This window comes from Canis aureus, chromosome 8 (assembly GCF_053574225.1).
Source record: "Canis aureus isolate CA01 chromosome 8, VMU_Caureus_v.1.0, whole genome shotgun sequence".
NCBI classification, from domain to species: domain Eukaryota; kingdom Metazoa; phylum Chordata; class Mammalia; order Carnivora; family Canidae; genus Canis; species Canis aureus.
Window position 1 is genome coordinate 45494125 of NC_135618.1, and position 21086 is coordinate 45515210.

Genomic DNA, 21086 nt, shown 5'->3' on the forward strand with positions numbered 1-21086 from the left:
AGAAACTAAGGCCCAGAAAGGTGAAGAGCCTTCCTCCAGGTCATACTGCTATTTGGAAATGGAATTTAGGCCCTCGGACCCTTCGTCTAAGGTTTTTCTGGGGCCTTCTGACTCAAATTGGTTGGCAGTGGCTTTCGGGAGTACCATGTTGAGAAGGGTTTAAGGCCTGTGGGCTCAGAGGTACTACAGTAGATTAGTGATGGCGACAGTGAACACAGCAGCATGGCCACATGCACATCAAGAATTTACCACCTACCAAGAAGCAGCCCCTGGAAGAGAAGGAGAATGTCCAGGAAAGGCTGCTTTTTTTTTTTTTTAGATTTTATTTATTTATTAGAGACACACACACACAGAGAGAGAGAGAGAGAGAGAGACAGGCAGAGGGAGAAGCAGGCTCCATGCAGGAAACCCAACATGGAACTCAATCCCAGTTCTCCAGAATCACTCCCTGGGCTGAAGGCGGCACTAAACTGCTAAGCCACCAGGGCTGCCCAGGAAAGGCTTTCTTAACAAAGACCAGGTATGTTCTTCCCCTATGTCGGGGATCTCAAACCCCAGGGCCTTCAGGGCCAAGTCTCTAACATGAATGGGTGAAGTGGGCAAGTGCAGAAATGAACAAAGAAGAGCACCAGCCAGCTCCACTTCATCTCCAGCCAACTGTTGCCTCCCGAGGGGAAAGCTGGGGCCGATGCTCCCAGGCCTTCCTATTTTTTCCAATGAAGCATGAAATTCAGATTTTTTTTTTTTTTTTTTAGAAATGTGATGTCTCCTAACTTTAATGCTGGCAACTAATTCAAATTGGAATAATAAACAGGCAGTGTAGGACAAACAAAGCACATCAGCTAATAACATTACAACCTCTTGTTTTCATGATGGCCTTACCAAAAGTTATCATTCTGTATTACAAACCCAAGATTCTATTTGTATTTTTCCTCCCCTTTTCTCTCACTCTCTCCTTTTCTACCTCCCTCCCACTCCCCTTTATCTTCCTCCACCATTCCATCTAGAGAAGCATCCTACCTGGGGCTACCAAAAAGAACATGGACACTACCCCTTCCGAACCCACCAGAGCACAGCTATGGAGAGTCCAAGTGATTACCAATGACCCCGAGGACCATTTGGGAAGTTAGTCATGCCTCTTGGGGTGATGCCTTTTGCTCTCCGATGACTTATGTAAGGAGGAGTAGATGATTGCATCTGACATGCCTCATCGCAAAGGCTAAAGATAGGCCTCCCCACTCTCTCAGAAACTAACCGATGCCTCCATAGCAGGAGCTGAGTGGGCTCCACCAACATTCTGATGTGCGTGTCTGCCCTTTCCATGAGCTTTCAGTGTTTCACTCACAGTCGAACACCAGAGCTGCCAGGTTATCAGAGAAAGTTCCCCTCCTGCTGATGACCTATTACTCAGCAGCAGCACCCGGGCCTTTTGTATGGAACCCCCCAATTTCTGTTAATCCCAAGGATGGCTAGTAATTATCTGCCCACTAAAAAGAAGAGGAGACTTGGCACACACCTATGAAATCAATCAGCATTTAGGGAACAAACACTGCATGGAAAGCCCTGAACCACAATGTGATAAGTTCATCTGGAAACTGCAGCAAGCAGGCATCAGAACCAATAACTTGATTCATTCATTCAATCAACAAACAATTACAAAGCAACAAATACAAAGGGCAAGATCAGAACAAGGTGTCAAAAAGAACACACTGTGAACAAGAAATCAACCTTACTAAAGGTAGAAAAATAGAAGTATTAGTTTCAATAATTGTGGTATAAACAGAATACTCCACAGCCATTTAAAATCATATTTGAGAAGTCTATCCAATAATAAGGGAAAATTTCATGAATACATAATCAGGTTTGAAAAAAATAAAAGCCAGATGTGAAATATAATTGGGTCAAAATCAGAGTGAACACACTGAGTAACCTCCCTTTTCTGTTCCTAAGACACAGAACTTATAGATAAATCTTTAGATGTTTTAAAATTTACATAGTGCTGCTTAGAAATAGGAAAAGGGAATCACAGATCAAAAATAAAGAGGACTCCCTGAAAATAAATGAATCAAAAGATAGGACTCTACAATTTCAAAATCAAAGCCACATAGTTCATGGGGGATGGGTCCAATATGAGCCATGGAAGCAAAGGTCCCAACATCTACCCAGGAAATAACAGGCAAAACTGTACCCAAAACCATACTGCTAGGAGTTACAGCCAAAAAATATGCCCCTGTCTGTGGCAAGGAGCCAAAATGAAGTAACTTACATGGGACTAGTACCCAAGCCCGCACCACAAGATATATAGAGCAAGGAGAGAGCTCTGAGCGGCGATGTTGACATGAGCTTTAGTTTAAAAGCACATACCCTTGCGGACATAGGGCAGAAAAAAAATCACAAAAATCACCTTAAAATTCACAAACAAAAATTAGAGGACATATGAGGACATCCAATGATCAGAATCTATAAAGTGAAAGAATTCATACCTGAAGAAACAAAGACACTAAAGCAATCAAAGAAGGACTTCACAGTATTTTATTCTTTAAAATCCTCAAAGGGACAGAGGAAGGATTTACATTCACAAGTGAAAAGAATTTTTTATAAAACAAACAAACAAAAAAGCAGGAGGGTATAAAAAGGGGCCGATTATTTATCTTGGAAATATGTGAGCCACTGTTGAAATTAAAAGCTCAACAGATAGGCAAAATAAGAGACCAGATACAAATAAAAAGAGTTGGTTAACTGGAATATAGAACTGAGGAAACCATCCCAAACATTGCAGAGAGAGATAGAGAATTGGAAAAAAAGATGTTTAATTTAAGATACCTGGAGGACTCATCGAGAAACTACATATGGAGAGAACAGAGAAAATGTTGGAGAGGAAACATCCAACACATAATGGCTGAGATTTTTCCGGAATTAAAGAAAACCCTGGATCTTCTGACTAAAAAAAGCCCACAGAGTGCAAAGTACCAAAAAAAAAAAAATCCATCCCATATATACAGTATAATCCTAAACTGATAACTAACTAAATGGAGCTTAGAAGGAAATAGACCCACATGTCCAACTGTGGTTACTCCTGGTGACAGGACATAGAGGGGAGAAATTTATTTTTTCTTTAAACATTAATATACTAAGCCATCTACAATGAAAAATTATTTTTATAAACTGTGGAGGAGGAGTATTCATTATTTCAAATACACATAAACACACTTTAAAAAAAAAATTGTCCTCAAGGAATTTACTGTCTAGTAGAAGAGATGAGGCATGCATAGAAACATCATACAAAGCGAAGTCCATGTAGTAACTGACATGGATAGATGTAGCTGAAATCTAAGCCTTGCCTTTTCCCCCGGGGAGCCAACAAAAATAGAGGAGAGGGAGGAGGATGTGAGGACACCAAGCAGAAATGTGAAGGTTTAGTGCATATGCCTGATTTATTAGGGGCTATTGCTGCATCCAGAGTGTATTCCATTTGGAGAGGATCAAAATGGCCAAACCAAGATAGGATTAGAATTTTATCTACATCAACCATTTATTTTTACTTCTAAATTAATTATATTTCAAGACCACCCATTGATAGGAGCAAAAATTAACATCTCTATTGTAAATTTACACCACAAAAATCTGCCACTTAACAGATTATTTCTATTTTTATATTTCAATTATTATAAGGCTTTGTTCTTTTTTTCATGGGTCAAGTAGACTGAGGGAAAGGTAAAAATAGTGTGGAGGGGGCAGCGTTCAATTTACATAATAATCAAATTAACTACCACTCCTATCCATGGGGGCACTATCAACTATCATGTTATCAATTTGGAAGTGAAAACAACACAGGTATGTTCTGGGCTTTACCAAATGAACATCTAAATCATAGCGGGAGACAGAAAGGCCTTTTCAGTTTGGGGAGATTCAGGCTTTGGGGTCATAACACCATTGGCACACTCAACCAAGCAAGGTAGGGTTTTAGGCAACGTCTCATGGCTGCTTCTTAAGAGCCAAACAAACTGCATGCAGCGTTCAGCTCCAAAAGAAACAGGTGGCAAAGGCACAAGCCAACTAGATGTGCTACTAATGGAAGGAAGGGCTGTTCACATCTCAGACAATCTCTTTCCTTTTTTAACACATCCAGGTTTCTCAAAATACCACTCTTTAACCCACCTCCTGTCAACATCACCTGCTCATCCCACACATGGGGCCCAACATATACCCCAACATTATCTGCGCTCACTTCTTTGATTCCCTGCCATCAAGACCAACTCGGAAAGCCTCGACAATAATGAGGAGTAACCAATTCCCTTCACCATTTTTGAATCAATGTACACTTTCTTTCCTCTCCCCTTTGTCCGCTCTTAAATCTCTCTCTAATCTTGATTTCTCTCAAAATGTCCTTTCTCATCTTCTGCTTGCCATTTCCTGATTCTCTTTTCCTTCTGTACTATTAAGTGGGATCACGCTCCTGTCCATTCTCCATAAAGCAGTTTCATTCTACAGGAGCAGAGAATGCTTCCACGCACATCCTCAAAACTCCCTCTTAATACCCCTTAAGGGAGGAACAGCTGCTGGTCCAGTAGGTCAGAGCCTGACATTCATGGTGGACAGGGTCACCGTATATCAAACAGGTGCCCAACTATGAGCCCGCTCTCTGTTCTTACTTCTTTGCATGGGTAGGTCCAGTAAGAGCCTGAGCTACACACCTGCCAACTCAGACCTCCCAGCCTCAAGACACCTCCTCTACGTCGGATTTCACCAGATTTCCTCTTGATTGTCCTGAGCCCTAGTCTATACATACGTTTCACTTTCAGCATGGCTACTATCTTTTGTGTGTTGCCTCTGTGGTCAAAACTTTAGAAGTGGAGGAGGAGTCGGGGGTAATATTTAGATCCCCAAATCATACTCTAAACCCCTACTAGGAACTGCATTCTTCTTCATGTCTTCATCAGAGGGCTAGTCATTCCTTATGCATAAGCCCTAGGCTCTGATTCACTGCACCTCTCCATGGCTTAGTACTTCCTATATAAAATGGAGATTAATTCCTTGACCCTCTTGAAGATGTGATGACAAAGTTAAAGAATAGGCTTAATTTGCTGGAATGTGAGATCACAGGTTGCAAACGGAAAACTGAGATCTAGTTCCATTGTCCACCATGTGGCCTCGGCCAAGTCATTACCTGCCCCCTATGCCTCAGGCACGCCATCTGAAAGTTGTAGAATGCTCTAGTAGATTCTAAGACCTTTCCCAGTTTGAACAACTGGTGGCAGGGCACAGCTGCTCCTTACTTTTTTTATCCTGGAAAGGAGCCCCCCACCCTGCCCCCAAAACTGAGAGATAGTTGGGAAAATGCTCAGCCACACGAAGGATTTCTGCTAGGCTGTAAACCATGTAAAATGAATGTTTAATAAGATACCGCATCGGTTGTATACTTGGGCTGAATGTGCTGCAGCCCAGGAGACCTGAAAGAATTAATACTGTTCCCAAAGGAGCTGGTGGGAATTGCTGAGGCAGAGGCAGCATCTGATTTGATGAATATAAAAGTGCTTTCAGAGCGTCAGAAGGAAAGTGCTCTGACAAATGTCTGCTCACTCCATTAGGATGTCTCCTGCTATCCAAGGAACACACTCCAAGAAGGTCTCAGGGCTGGGGCCCATGGCACACAAATACACCCACCCCCTCCTCCGTTCCTACCCCAGCTGGTCCTTTCCTGGGGCTCAGATGGAGATCCTGTGTGCCCCCGTAACTCCAACGTTTTTCTCCTTCCTCACCTTGCTTCTCCCTTCTGACCCTCTTCCGATCCTTCACTTCTGCCTGACTCTCAAACCAGGCCTTCATATAACCTCTCACCCCAGTCTTGGAATCTTTCTCTCCTCTTCCCCAAACCAACACTCTCAGACACTCCACAGAAAGACTTTACCTCTCATTCTAAGTCAAGGGCTGTGGACACACCTTCTTTCATTAGGACACTCTCCCAACTTCATGCCAAAACCCATCCTGGGGAGGCAACCCCTCCATCTGAGGTTCTGGGTGCCCCTGTCAGCCCCACTCAGGGAACATGTAGGAAAATGCTCAGGGTCTGCAGTCAATTGTCTCCACTCACTCCTTAGAGGAACATTCTCCTGGGCGCCTCCAGCCCAGGGCTTCTCAAATTCTTTACCCCACTTCCCCCAACAGTAGACAGTCTATGGAAGCATGACATTTCTCTGCTCTTTTGTGCTTCACCTAAAAACTAGGCATTCTATTCCAATAACATACCCACATTTAATCTTTTTTTTAAAAATAGTTTTAGTCACTTACCACGGAGGGGGAAAAAATGACATTTTCCCACAAATCCGGTAAAATTGGTATCATAGAAATATGAGCCATAGTGTGGCAAGTGCCCCTGGCTCGCCTCTGTGCACTACTTGGAAACCTCCAAGCATCCCACCACTTCATTACACATCTGCATCTTCCTGGCACACCCAAGGTGCCTCTGAGTACCCCACTTTCAGAACCAAGGGAAAAAGCATTGACATTCATTTCTGGGTTTGGAGAAGCAGGACTTGGCTCTCACCAGGGCCGAGCGGCCACGACCCTCTTTCAAATCCAAACAGATGCCAGAGGCTCCCAAAGACCTGTGGTGGCTGCGGTATGCTTGGCACACTCCCGGGTCCCGGCGGCCTATCACCTCTCCGACTTACCTTGTCAGCCATGATCATAGATGCGCCCCCGTGGATGCCCAGGATGGGGATGAAAGTCTGTGAAGAGATAAAATCCAGCATCTGAGCCACGGCCTCCTGGTCGGTGTCGTCCCCAAACACAAGGCCATGGATGCGCGCCCCAGACATGAGGTCGCACACATGCGTGATGAGGCTCTTGGGGTCTGTGCGGTTCATCAGCAGGGCTACCACGTTCACGTCCAGGGGCAGCCCTGTTGCCTGCTCAGGGCCCCACAGGTTTCGCAGTTCGCGCTCCGTCACGTCGTGGCTGTGACCCAGCAGCACCGCAATGTTCAGCGCCGGGGGACCCTTCTCCGCCGCCGTGCCCTGCGCCGGACCGCGCCAGACCAGAAGGGCCGGCAGCACCAGCAAGGTCCAATAACCCAGTCTGCCCATAGTCGCCACTTACGGTCCCTGCAAGGCGGAGAGGGAGAGTCAGGGCCGGGGAGCAACGGTTCTGGAAGGAAGGGATCACCGACCCAGCCCTTGAGCTAGGAGCCACGTGGAGAGCCCATCGCCCATCCCCAGAGCCCGCCGACAGAGTCACCCACTCCGCTCCCCATTCCCAACGCCATCCACATCCCTCCACCCAACTCTATCCATAACTCCAATCCGAGCTAATCCTCCAGCCCTGGCCCCATGTCCATCTTCGCATCCAACCTCCTCCCCCCCGTGTCTCCAGCCTCCTCTCCACACACCTAGCTCTGCCCACATCTCCCACCACACCCCCCAAGGTAGCTGGGGACCACAGCCCCCGAGCGTAGGCGCTCAGAGCAAACCCGGCACCCGCCCCCTCCTACCCGGCTAGTGCGGATCAAGTTACCGACCCCGCCCCCTGCTCCCGGCTAGGGGAGCGAACTACAGACCAGCCCCCGCGCGTGCGGAGGAGAGGAGGCGGAGGAGACGGTGCGGAGACCCCGCAGCCCCGCTCCCGCTCGGGGCTAGTTGGCTGACCCCGCCCCCTGCGAGCCCGCGGGGCGCAGCACAGGCCTGCCTCCGCGGGGCACCCCCTCCCAAGCGCAAGGCAGCGAGGACACTCGCTTGTGCGCCCCGGGGTCCGGGGTGCCTGGGGGGAATTTCGGGCCCGCGCCACCTCCCTTGGAGGGATCCCGAGGCGACTTCCACTCAACTGAAGGCGGGCTCCAGGGCCCGCCCCCTACACGCGTGCATGTGCACACACACACATACACACACACGCCCTCTCTCACGCTTGCCGCGTGCAATGCAGAATCCCGGAGAGGAGAGGAGAGGAGGCGCGTCCGCCCCCCCCAGCCGTGGGCCGGCGCGTGGGAGCCGGCTGGGAACGTGCGTGGGGGGAAAGGTGGGCTCCTAAGCCGCTCTCCAACCGACGTGAACCCTACAGCCCCTCCCCAGGCTTTGCAGCCCAGATCCTGTTACCAAGTGTTAGGGGCACGTGGGCAGTGGGCTGCACAGCCTCTCAGGCACGCGCGCATTGCTGCGCACAGCCGCAGGCCGCCGTGGCGGTGCCCACGGCCATCCGGAGTCCGCACACGTCCTCGGCCGGTGCACACACATGTATCGCGCCAGGTGCACAACTGCGCGTGCCTGCAAATACCAGCACGGTCGTGCACGCGTGCACAGGCGCGCGCCCCTCGGGCCCCGCGCCCGCCGGAGCCAGGGGAAGTTGGGGAGAAGTCGTTCTGGCCGACGCGCTCTTCGGGGCGAGCGCCGCGGAGCGCGGAGCCGCAGCGCCCCCTGGTGCTCCTCCCGCGCCTTGCCGCAGATGCTCCCTCTCCCGCTCTCCTCTCCCTCGCTCTCCTGATCCTCCCGCTCTCTCTCCTCGGGTCGAGTCTTCCTCTTCCCCGGCCGGCCCAGCCCAGGTCTCCCGCTGGGACGTACCTGTAGCCGGAGAAGGTCGAGGATGCAGTGGGGCGCGCTGCGCGCACGAGCATCTCGGCCGCCTCAGCAGCCACCGGGTTTAGCGGGTTCCCGCATGCTGCGGCCCCCGCGCGCTCCCCTGGCTGTCCCGCGCTGTCCGCATCGCCCCCACGGGGGGCGGCTATCCCAGCCGGAGGCTCTGCAGCAGGGCTCTACCGGGGTGGAGAAGAAAGAGACAGAGAGGCAGGGTCAGCTCCCCGGCAGGGGAAGGGGAGCTGGGGGGGGGGGTGCGGAGGGCAGGCTGCAGTCTGCAGTGCTCACGGCCCCCTGTGCGCACAGGGGGCTCGCCCAGAGAGGGGAAGCCGGACCTCAGTGCCCAAGACCCGCTGTGCGTACCCTCAGACCCCGCGGCCGATATGGAGAGCTCCGCTCCGGGGCGCACGGGAGAACCGGAGCCCCGGGCTGGCCACGCACGAGAAGCTAACTGGGCATCTCCACCCTCACCCCCTACCACCTCCCCGGCGGCGCCGGCTGCTGGGAGTTGTTCGGCCAGGAGCTGCTGCGCGAGGGGGGTAGGGAGAGAAAGAGGAGGGAAGGGGGGGTGGGGGCTGGCTGAGTTTGCGATGAGCCGGCAGGAGAGGGGGAGGGAAGGGCTCGGGCTCCCGCGGTCCCGGATCCCCGAGGGAGGGAGGTGCGATTATTCCCACACAGCGACCCTCTTGCGGTCCTGCCGCCCCCTCCCATCCAGGCCTCCCACCCTCTCTCTCCCCCCCGCCCCCACCCCCACCCCCACCCCCACCGGCGAAGGGGCCGCCCAGGCCCCGCGTCCCGCGCCAGCACTCACCGCAGCCTCTCTCCACATAGTTCTCAGCAGTGGCCGCTCCTGGTCATCTCCAGGGCTGATGGCTGCGGCCGCGACTCTCAGCGCTCACCCAGCCCCATGCTCCGGCCAACCCCGCGGCGCCTCCCTCCAGGAGCCGGAGCTCGGCTTCCTGCCCCACTCCGGACAGCAGCTGCCCGGTCCTCTGTGCGCGCCCGAGAGCCCTCTCCGCAGCCCAGGCTCGGGGCTGGTGGTGTGTGCGAGGGCGAGTGTGTGTGTGCGAGTGAGTGTGGGAGCGCGCGCGCGCGTGTGGCCGGGGATCCCCGCGGTCCCCGGCGGGGAGAGGCGCGGGCGGAGGATGGCAGCTCCCCCTGCGGGCCCTGCGCTGCGGGGCCGGCTCGCCGCCGGGCGGGCGTTCAGCTCCCCATTTCCCGACGGGAGTCCGGAGAGCGCCCAGCCACCCTGGATGCCGGCACTGGCCACGCTGGGCTTCTGGGGCGTGCTTCTGCTGCGGTCGCCTCGGAGGAAGGGGAGGAGGGGGGCAGGGGCGCCCCCCACGCCAACTTGGGGACTTGTTCCCGGTCGACTAGACGCAGCAGCCCCCGCGACAGCCAGGGAGGCTTGGAGCTCCGGTGGGCGAACGCATCTCCCGCCCGTGGCCGCCTCCCCGGGGGCGGGCCGGGGCTGACCCCGCAGTCCCTGGGCCGCGGGTTCCCGGAGCGCACGGCGGCGGCCAGGCCAGGCCCGGCGGCTGCCTGGCGGAGGGGGCGCCTGCGGCGGCGAGCCGCTGTCCGTGGTGCTGAAACCACGCTCTCCGCCCGCTCGCGAGCGTCTGGTGCGGCTGAAGAATCAATTATTCACATCTCTGCTACCGCTTCCTCCTCCCCCAGTGCCTCGCGCTGGGTACAGCAATCCCCCTCCACGCACAGGCGCGCCGACACACACACACACACACACACACGCACACACACACACACCCCACAGAATCTGCTCCAGTGCTTCTCCCTGTGCCTCGCCACCCCCGGAAGGGAACCCACTCCTCTGTCTCAGGGAGCCAGAATCCTAAAAGTAAAGACTTCTCAACATTCCCCCACTTGCTTCCTTCTTGTTTTCTAAGTTACATCAAACAAAAGTCGCCCTGAGGCTGCCACTTCTAAGCTACCAGCAGGGGTGAGCCAGAGAGCATGGGACTGCCTGGGTGTGTGGCGGGGCCTGGCTGGCAACCTGGCATGAATGAAGAACATTGTCAGATGAGGACCTTTGCCCCTTTTACACTCAACTGTATCTCTCCTTCCAATTCCCTGGTCCCTGTTTTCCTTACCTCAGGTTTGGAAAGAAAGAGGCCTTAAATTATAAGAGGTTTTCCCAATCACTGTTCTTTCTAACCCTGCATCCTCCACTCATCAGCCTGATGTCACCTTTCAGCTTGCTATATATTTAATCTTCCCTTATCAATTCCTAATCTGAAAAGTGAAAATATCTATTTCTCGGGGTTATCTCAAAAAGAAACTGAGATAGCCTTGGTAAAGCAGCCAACAAAACCCAGCACATAGTAAGTAGGTGCTTGATCAACATGGGGTCCCTAGAAGGTAGGTTAAGAGCACAGGGCCTCTTTCTGGGAATGCTCAATACTGATATAGAGACAAGAAAGGACACAGTTTAGAGAACTATGGGTTTGTTATCAAGATGGCTGTTGTATGTTAAGTCTCTGGAGTTTTATTATTCAAAAGACAGAAAGAATGGAAGAAAATCTGGAAGGAAAACGAAAATGGTGGGTTGTGTGAAATACAGCAAAGAACAGAGAAGCATTCCCTTTCTTGAGGCCGTAACTGGGCTGAGCTGGATTGACTGAAGACAACAATGCGGATTGTATCCATGGAGCTTTTTAAAATACAGGTAGTTGTACCCACTTTAGACCTACTCCTTCAAAGTCTACAGGGGTGAAGCCAAGCATGTCTATTTGTTTAACTTCCATAGCTGATTCTGAGTATGCCCTGCTTAATAACCCACCATACCTTCCATACTTGTATATCATCGTGGACCCTGAAATAGTCTCTGATAAAAATTATTGGCATGTAGAGCTTAAAGTCATTCGTGACCAGACCCATAGAAAGGTAGATCAAACAGGTGTGGTCTCTTTTGAATAGAGAAAGAAGACAGTCCTCCATTTGAAGGAACCATCTATCTCTGCAGACACAGGCAGCTACAGTTGCCCCAGGCTGGACATCTCCCCAGGGTGGAGAGCCTTTTAGGGCCAGACACTTCGAATTCCACCACACAGGTGAAGACTGTAACAGTGTGTATGTGATCACGACAATTTACCATGTTCTGTGCTGCAAAAACTAAACCTACCACAGAGCCAAGGACACTGAGCAGGATTTTGCTACTCAAGACTTTCAGATGAAAAACCTTCATAGCAGCTATGCTGACAAAAACTATGTGAAAAAAAAAAAAAAAGAGCCCCTAGTCACACTGTTCTGCAGTCAATTTTGCCAATTGGTTTTATTGCCAGTCACATCATTAAAGTGACTGAAATTACCTAGTCTAGTCTTAAGGAACAAATTGTTTCAGTTGTTTTCAATTCGATTGATTTATCTCCAAATGCTTCACTAAAGAAATGACCCCCATGGTTGCCACTTGCTTTGAGCCACTTGAATGCTGTGGTTAGAAACCAACCACCATATCGTGTCATTTTACAGAGAAGTAAAATGAGCCAATCATTGATTGTGCTTCTGTTAATATCTCTATTCTCAAAGGAAACAAATAAAGAATGGCAGCATTTTAGCTGAAAGACCTTTAGAGATGATCCTGTACTGTGCATTCTGTTTTCAAGTTTAGGGAACTCTACTTACCTGAGTCACTTTAAAGTGAATTCTTACATTAAAGGATCTGAGAAGTCCTGTGGGTTAATGTGTTTATTAATCCAGCAATATTCCAAAAAAAAATTGATCATGGAAGCCTGCTTTATTTCACATAAAAGTTGCTGCCATCCTATGGAACTAATGTTTCTCTGAATGCTTTAAAAGAATTTCAGACCTAGCCCAAAACCTTTCTTTTGCATATGGAGAAAGTAAAACTAATGAACTTTAGTACTGTGAGATAAGAGGTCAAAGGCAAAATTTGAACCAAGATCCAAAACTTTTGTTTTATGTGTTTCTGTGTAAAATAAAATATAAGTGTGTTTGCGTTCTACAAGGCTATTGGGGTTCCAAAGCAGGGTGATAGAATCCTGAGAGAGAAAGAGTAAAAGAGAAATTTAGGGTGGCCAAGAAACCTGAAACACCAGCCTTGCCACCACCTTCAGTCCTTGTTTCATCACTGGTAATCTATCTGTACCATCCCTCCAAATTCCAGCCTGTGGGTCCACCTCTCATGCTAACCATGGTCCCTTCCTGATGTTATCTTTTACATACTAGCAGTTACATGTGTACCACATGGATATATACACAGGACTGGCGAGAGCACACTACTCACCTGTCCTGTCCTGTGCCAAGGCAGACATCATTAATCAATTTGTGAACTCTTTCTTTCAAAATTTTGATAGAACATCATAAGCTTGCTCAGTTCTAGGCATTCTGGGTGGCCCTGTCCATTGATCAGAACTGGCTCCACTTTGACATTCCTAATGGCAAGCTCTCATAGATATCTGAGTGTAGCATAATCTGACTCTGATTATCTATATCTCCTTTACTTTCTCTCGGATCCTTACTTCCATGTTACCAGGTGACCTTAAAGACTTTCTCCTCTTTAGATCTCAGTTTGTCCGTTTGTAAAACAAAGGTTTACACAAGCCATGATGACCTCAGAGCTGCCTTCCATGTTTGATGCTCAATGATTCTGTAACTTTTTTTTTTGAAGGTCTTGACTTTGGGATCAACCGAGGTGCTAGTTAACCCTCCCATAATATCCAAAAGGCTTTAAAAATCCCTTCCTGCTCCCATAACTCATTGAGATATCAATAGTTCTAATCAGAGAGTAAGGTTTTTTTCTAAACAAATCCACTGCTAGTCTTGAGAACTAAAATTAAGAGAGCAACAAAAGATTTTGTACCTTGTTGGTCTTCACCCAATGCAACCCAGTGTCCTACCTTACACCAGACAGAGGCCTGGGAGACACCACAACATGCCATTGAGAAAGGAATAATTGTACATTCTACCACTTAGAGAAAAGTCATGAACCTTTCCAGGTCTCAGTTTTTTCATCAGTAAAATGGGAGTAAAATCACTCTGCCTCCCCCCAGCACCACAGTGAATGTTACATAAGAGTATGTTTTAGTGTGAATCCCTCCAATAGCCTAATGGTCCTACCCCCAATTCCAAAGTTGGGGGTGGGTGTCCCCACACCACCAAGCAATCTTTGACACCAGTTGGGTGTCCTACAATTCAACTCAAATCTGACCCTACATGGAGATACCATCAGACTCCATAGGTTAAGGACTCAGTCCCTACCCTCCAGTTCAGATGTCAACTGCAAGTCCAGGCTGTTTCCTGTGTTTCTGATTGGCTATAAATCAGAGATTCCCACGGCCCCCTCCTTGGGTTTGATCAATTTGCTAGAGCAGCTCACAGAAGTTAGGAAACCCGTTTACTGACTAGATTACTGGTTTATTGCAATAGATATTAAAGGAATCAAATCAACAGCAGAGATATGCAGATATATAGACTATAGAATATAGATTATCATATATAGGGCAAGGTATGGGGGAAGGGTGCAAACCTTCCACATCATCCCCAGATGCACCACTCTCCCAGTATCTCCATGTTTCCACCAACCTGGAAGCTCTCCAAACCCTGTCCTTTGGATTTTTATGGAGGCTTCATGACATAAGCGTGATTGATTAAATCATTGGCCATTGGTGATTGAGTTCACATCTCCCCTCCCTCTCCCCTCCCTGGAGAGCCAGGGATGGGACCAAAAATTCCAACCTTCTAATCACGTGGTTGGCTCCACTGGGCAGGTAATCAGCTCCCATTCTTAGGGGCAAGGAAAAAAAAAAAACAACACCTTTTAGCATAACAAAAGGCACCTTTGTGATCTTATCTCTTAGGAAATCCCAAAGATTTTGGGAGTTCCAAGCCAGAAACAGGAACAAAGAATATATATCTTATTATAAATCACCATATCACAAAAAGACCCTGAGATCAGGATCTGAGAACCTTAGTTTATTTGGGAGATGATCTAGAAAGCACAAAATGAAGTGGGAGAGGAGGAAGCCAATAAAAAGCATGTTTAAAGGAGAGGGGTCAATAGGGGCAACTCAGCCCCAATTCAGCTGAAGACCAGCTGAGAGACTGTGCACAACACACTCAGGATTATCACACTTCGTGGCAAGGAATGGGGGATGGAGGGCAGAATTAATCCACCCTCTCATCAGATGAAGCTATTAACTCTTCTATTAACCACCTTTCTAGTGTGCCCTGTACACAGACATACAGGAAGGCATTGAGGTCCACTTAGGCTTCCTACTAGTGACCCTATGGACAGGGTGGGCCAGGGAGATCTGAGTGGAGCTAGGACCATGCCGCCCAACCAATCACAGGGGCCTGGATCAAGTGAAGGCACCAAAGTGAGTGGGACAGAAGAGAAGGGCCAGAAGGAGAGAGATGGTCAGGCCCCTGATGTGAAATGAGCCTGAGCCTTATAACTCCTTGGGCTTCCGAGAGGAGGAAACCAAACATGTGTGTCACCTCTAAACAACCAGTCACCTTGCTCACTAGAAAGCATGGCTCCATCAGTGTTCTGAAATCTGACCAACCAAATCAGCAGCATCTTGTCCAAAAGAAAGAACAAGGAGGGGCTCCTGCACCCCCCTGCAGGCTACGCTGTTATACCCCAAGGAAGTGTCTTGGGTGCTCTTTCTTGCACTCACCAACACAGGGAAATTTCTGTGCTCAGAGGAAGGCAGGCCTCTCCCTTAGAAATTTCTTCCCTTCCCTCCGACTTCAGGGTGTGGAGAATCCAGCCTGACGTCAAGCTCTCTCACTCGGCTGTGGCTGGGTCAGAGCAGTCCCTCAGAACAGGGCTTTGAAAGCCGTGCAGCCAGACCATTTGAGGCCAATTTCCCAAGGCCAGGAATACTCAAAAACTCTCATCACTCACCTCACAGATAGAGAGGGACACTCGGTCAATTATGATTCTGTCTGATTCATGAGTCTGCATGTAGGGAGAAGACTTCTCGGAGAAATGTCTGGATGCCAAGGAGAGAGGTCATATTTCCCGGTGCCTACAATCATTGAAGCATGCCATCTTGAAGCTTCAGGGGCCCATGGGGATCATCAAACCTCCAATACTGCTCTTTAAAGGTGAGGGCACCAAAGCCTAGAGATGTGAAGCTAGGTGCTGAAGGTCACACAGTTACTATGGGTCACACACAGCTTCTTATTTGGGTCTTTTTGTCACAGGAATGGCCCTTCTCTAACCCCGAACACAGACTCTGTGGGGCACGAATTGCAGTAGAGGTTGCCAGACGGAAAGTCTCTACAATTGTTCTTTGAGGTGGGGACAGTCTTTGGGTACCCCTGGTATCTGCATCTAACTGGGCAGGTCCAAAGACATTTGACTTGGAAATTAGGGCTGGGAGTGAGGAGGGGAAGGAAAGATGATCCAGTTACTGAGTTCTTTCACTAGAGGAGTAACTTGGGACATCACTATCCCTCTTAATGTTAGTAAAACAGTGCAACAGTGCAGTAGTCAAGAAGTCAAGTAGGCAAGTCAAACACTTGCCTCTGACCAAGAATGCCAAATAGTACCAGGCAGAGCTAGGGCTTGAACCCATTTGTGTCAGGCTCCAGAACCCGCATTTTGAACCACTGCATTGTCTAAGTCACCAATATGCTGGATCTATTTAGATGGGTCCCTTAGTCTCTCTAAGGCTTCTCTTCCTCCTCTTCTAGGATATAAGAAGGTCAGGTCAGCAATTGCTAATGCTCATATCCTGAGTAGCAGGACACCTTCTGCATGCCATCCCTCACAGGAAGCAGTGAAGAGTGGTGCTTTGATCCCAGGTGGAAAGGGAGTAGGAGGTTCCTCGCCCCTTCCCCAACTCCACCCCCACCCACACATAGCTCCTGGAAGAATGCTAGGATTCTGATGAACGCAGTTTGGAAATGTGGTCCAACCCCTGCACTGTAGAGGAAGAGACTGAAGAACTATAAGGAGCAGGGGACCACACAGAATTGCTCATCAGGGAGTCACTGAGCCAAGATCAGAATCCAGGACTCATGAGGCAGCCAAGCAGTAACAAATAGAATGTGAACCTGGCTCTTAAACGTATAAGCTGCGTGACTGTGGGTAGGTCCTGTAGCCTCTCTGTGCCTCAGTTTCCTCCTCTATAAAATAAGGATGATAATAATAGCACTTAATTAAATATGGGGCTTTGTAAGGAGTAAATTAGTGAGACAATACACAGCACTTAGAGCAGCCAGCCATAGTCAGAATTGTTAGTAAGCTTATTATTGCCTGACAGGAACCTTTGGGGGCTTAAAGAAGAGGTTCCCCTGGGATGATCTGTCCCCTGACAGATACTTCCCTCAACTGAACACTCCCCGTGTACGCTCAGGGAGGTGAGGCCCACAGGGCGGGGGAGGCAGCCATTGGCCGGCCCTGGCTCCCCCGGCTCAGTGCATCCCAGATGGTGCCCACAGGGGAGCTGGCCAGTGACACGTTGGCAGAGTCTCCCTTCCTTACACAGTTCACCGAGCCACGCAGGGCCCAGGAGCCTCGGGCTGTAGCCCACTGTGCCAAGGCGGCAGGCTGCCCAGCCAGGACTGATGGAGCCAGGCGTGGTAGGCCCCAGGGAGCTGCTTGTGCCTCTAGCCTCTGGAGAAGGTACAGGTAAGGCACTTGTCCAGCCACCTCCCCAACCTATCCCAGCACCCCAGCTTCTCTCTGAGAGGGAGAGGGAGGGACCGAGTCAGAAGCCAGCTCCTGCTCCACCTGACCTGGGTCCATGCCTATCTTTACACTTTTGCTGAAAGCAGTAGCTCTTAGAACACAACCATGCAGTGGAAGATGATGATCCTCTCCTTAGTCAAATGGCAAGTCAATGTCTTCAACCGTAAATGGAAATAAATACGATTCCCACCTCAGAGAGTCGCCTCGGGGATTGAGTGCTATATTGCATACAGTGAGTGGAAGAGTATATGCCACACAGATACGGGACTATATGTGGTGGCCACTGTCTGTGTCTGTGTTACATTCATATTTGTATCAATATTGTAGCACAGTGATAAAAAGCAGACTCTGGAACTCCTCTGCCCAGGCCCAATCTTGCATGTAACCCTTCCTATTTCTGTGGCTGCCCGCAAGTTGCTCCATGCCTGACCCCTCAATTTCCTGATCCACAAAATGGGGAGGATATCTGTACCTCCCTCCCTGATGGGATTGCTGAAATTAAATCAGGTGATAGACATGAATTCTTTAACCACAGCACCTGATACACAAGAGATCGACAAGGAGAGGCTATCGCTATTATATTAATGAGCATTAATATTATTGCCCAACAGCCAGTTAGGACTAGAATTGGTGCCTCCTGCCTCCCTATTTGGTGCTCACTCTGCTACTTGCTGCTGTCTCTCCTCCAGTTGAAGTTCCTGGCTCTGCCCTCCGAGAGTCACTGTTCCTAAAAAAGAACTCCATTTTTACTGGGAAGTCACAAAACAAAGTGTCGCCAAGTCCAGCGGTCGGGTCCAAATTGCATAAAGAACATTTCTTTTCATTAGGCAAAGCCGCCCAAGGATCCAGGCTATAGGGAAAGGAGGAAAGACCGAAGTCCCAGCAACCAGACTCAGGTACCAACAGACCTGGCTGCAACCACACTTCTGTGCCTCCCCTCTGGTTGCATAAGTACAGGCAAGCCATCCTGCCTTCCGGGGCCTCAGTTTCCTTGTCTGTAAAATCACAGTGGCGGCGAGAATGAAATGAGGTAAAGCATCTGGCACATACTGGGTCTGTAATAAATGTAATAAAAGTAATCATACTTCATAGCTTTCTTTGTTGAATGTGATATTTGTGGGGCTTGGGGTTTTTTTTGTTTGTTTGTCTGTTTCATTTTGTTTTGCTCTTAGTGAAAAGATGGAGGATTTTTATGCTTTCTGCCGATGGGCGTGTTTTGCAGTTTCTAGGGCTCCTCAGCCCCTGGCAGACAGCTGGATCTCTTTCCATTGGAAGAGATGGGCCAGGTCAGCCAGAATGAGATTTTCTGGAAAGCTCAGGGACATAGGCATGCTGGAGCCTGAGGCCCTGCCTTGGCCATGGAGATCCCTCCCCTTTGCTACCATCAGGGTGTTGCTTTAAGCACATCACCCATGCCTGCCCTGAGACTGTGAGCACGTGCAGACACCCACTCTCACACACCAACACAACCACCCACTACATCCTTGCCATCTTGGCCTTTTACTCATTTCTTTTTTTTTTTTAAAAGATTTAATTTATTTATTCGTGAGAGACACACAGAGAGAAAGAGGCAGAGACACAGGCAGAGAGAGAAGCAGGCCCCATGCCAGGAGCCCAACGCGGGACTCGATTCCGGGTCTCCAGGATCACGCCCTGGGCTGGAGGCAGCACCAAACAGCTGAGCCATCCGGGCTGCCCATTTTTACTCATTTCTTAAACAAAAGGTAATATTTGTGCACGTCAAAGACAAACCAAGCCCTACAGCGAGAAGCAGCTCTCCTCTCTCACTTGTCTCTCTCTTTACTGTCCCTTTCTTTGCTCTCTTTTTTCCCTGCCCTGGGCACCTAGTTTCTCTCCCCAGAGGCAACCACTATTGCCACTTCCTCAACAAGTGGTTCAGTTTATGAAGCCTCTTTTACTTCCTCAGGTAAATACAGCACAGGAAAGGTGTCGCTAAGTGACTACCGAGGCTAGACTGTCAAAAAGCAATGTAATTCCACCTTGTTCTCATAGGACATTCACTCTTGGAAAGTGTAGCTGCCATGCTGTGAGGAAGCCCTAGCATCCAATGGAGAGCCTTCCATAAAGAAGAACCAAGGCCCACAGCCCAAAGCCTACAGTCCTGGCAGGAATCCTCACCAACAAGCACACTGATCTGCCAGCCACGTGAGTAAGTCACTTTGAAAGTGGATCCTACAGGCCCCAGCTGAGCTGCCCCAGCAAAGACAAGCTGTTACTGCTAAATGCTACCTGAGTTGAAGATTCATCAGCAAATTAACTATTGTTGTTTTAAGCCACTAAGATTTGGGGCAGTGTGTTACGCTGCACTTTTAACAAGCCTCCCACCTGTCATAGGTGACCAGAAGTTAATACTTTGGGAAGTTAATACTTGGCCAACCTCTGTGAACATGGGAGGCACCTTAGTGAATCCACTACAGGGTTTATAAACACCAAAGCCACCTTCACAGAGAAACTTTGAGAATCCCTTTTTCTACAATGGGGTTGATGAGCAAAACCTGGGCCTCCTTTGTACCCACATATGTTTGCACCAAAGGCTTTCCCAAGAATGCTTGCAGCTCTCCCCCCTTCTGAATAAGCAAAGTCAATTTCCCATCCATATTTGCAGAGGTATTTGTTACCTAAGCAAGAAGCAGGCTTGCAAATTCTTGGGTAAATAACACAAGTCCAAGAACAATACTCCCATGCCAGTAGCCACGAGATGCTGGAAATGACAGATCTCTTGGGGACCGCTCAATCTCACAGACTCAGCAAGGCACTGACTTCAAAGACTATGTGGCCCCTGCTACTCTCAGCAGAGCAGGAAGCTGAAGGCGAGACAGAGCACTATGATTAAACACGAGGACTTGTGTTTGCATCCTGGCTCTGTGACTCACTAGCTGTGTGACTTCAGGCAAGTTGCTTAACCTTTATGAACCTCAGTTTTTCACTATGCAAAATAACACTTTCCTCATTGGGTCACTATTAAGATAACCATGAGAATCATCTAGTGCAGGGTAGAACTTAGTACATACTCAGTAGATGGTAAGAGCTACTATTTTTTAACATGTTTTATTATTATATGCTGCCCAAATAAAAAGTAGGCAGAGGAGGCCCTGGGATGGAAGTCAGGAGACTTGGAGTCTTATGTTGTTTTTGTTACTTGCCTGCTCACCTATCCAGGCAAGGTGATTAACAATGCTGGATGGTAGTTGTAAAATAAGGTAGAGGGACCAGAAGGTGATCTCTAAGCTCTGGGAACACCCTAGCTTTCTCTTTCTTTGGACTCTGAAAGGGCCCTATTGCCTAATATCTCAGATATCTATCTATCATCTATCTATCTATTTATCTATCTATCATCTATCTATCTTATTTATTTTCAGATACCCTTTTAAATGGCAGAAACAACCTCAGAATCACTTAAGCCAAAAAAGGAGGGGGCAGAGCAGAGAAGGAGAAATGGTTGGCTCAGAGAAGCCAAAAATGGGTTGAACAGTCAAACCCCGAGATACAGTTTGATCCCAAGGACAGCTGGAATCTGGCTTCCACATGTCTCTCTCCCTCTTACTCACTGCATTCACCCTCCCTCACCAAACTGCCGTCCTCTATAGTCAGAGAGCGTATTTGTGCCCCCTGTTTCCAATAAACCCTAAACCCAGAGGAAAGAATGACTGACCACCCTCCCTCTCCGAGCCCAAACAGCCCAAGCCAATGATTCATTGGCCCAGCCTGCGTCAACTGCCGACATCTTGACCAATCAACCGTGACACTGGGGTAGGGTCATGTTAGAACATGGCAGCTCTCCAGGAAAGCATACGCTGCTATCTCCCCAGCCAGGGCAGCACATC

The 21086-nt window shown here is 49.2% G+C and overlaps 1 protein-coding gene across 4 annotated transcripts in view; it reads right to left on the minus strand.

Annotated features, from left to right (window-relative positions):
• Positions 1–21086, minus strand: part of GRIN2A (glutamate ionotropic receptor NMDA type subunit 2A) — a 549066-nt gene that overhangs the window by 371075 nt on the left and 156905 nt on the right. For 3 of the 4 annotated variants that reach the window (XR_013384909.1, XM_077906607.1, XM_077906605.1), the window contains exons 1-3: positions 9373–10017; positions 8550–8740; positions 6672–7103 (exon numbers count right to left, since the gene is read on the minus strand). Coding sequence is in view for 3 of the 4 variants with exons in the window: in XM_077906607.1 (XP_077762733.1) it covers positions 6672–7085 (414 nt within the window). In the remaining variant the exon portion in view is untranslated. Of the gene's footprint in view, positions 1–6671; positions 7104–8549; positions 8741–9372; positions 10018–21086 lie in introns of those variants that run through there. The other variant, XM_077906606.1, reaches the window with a different exon arrangement.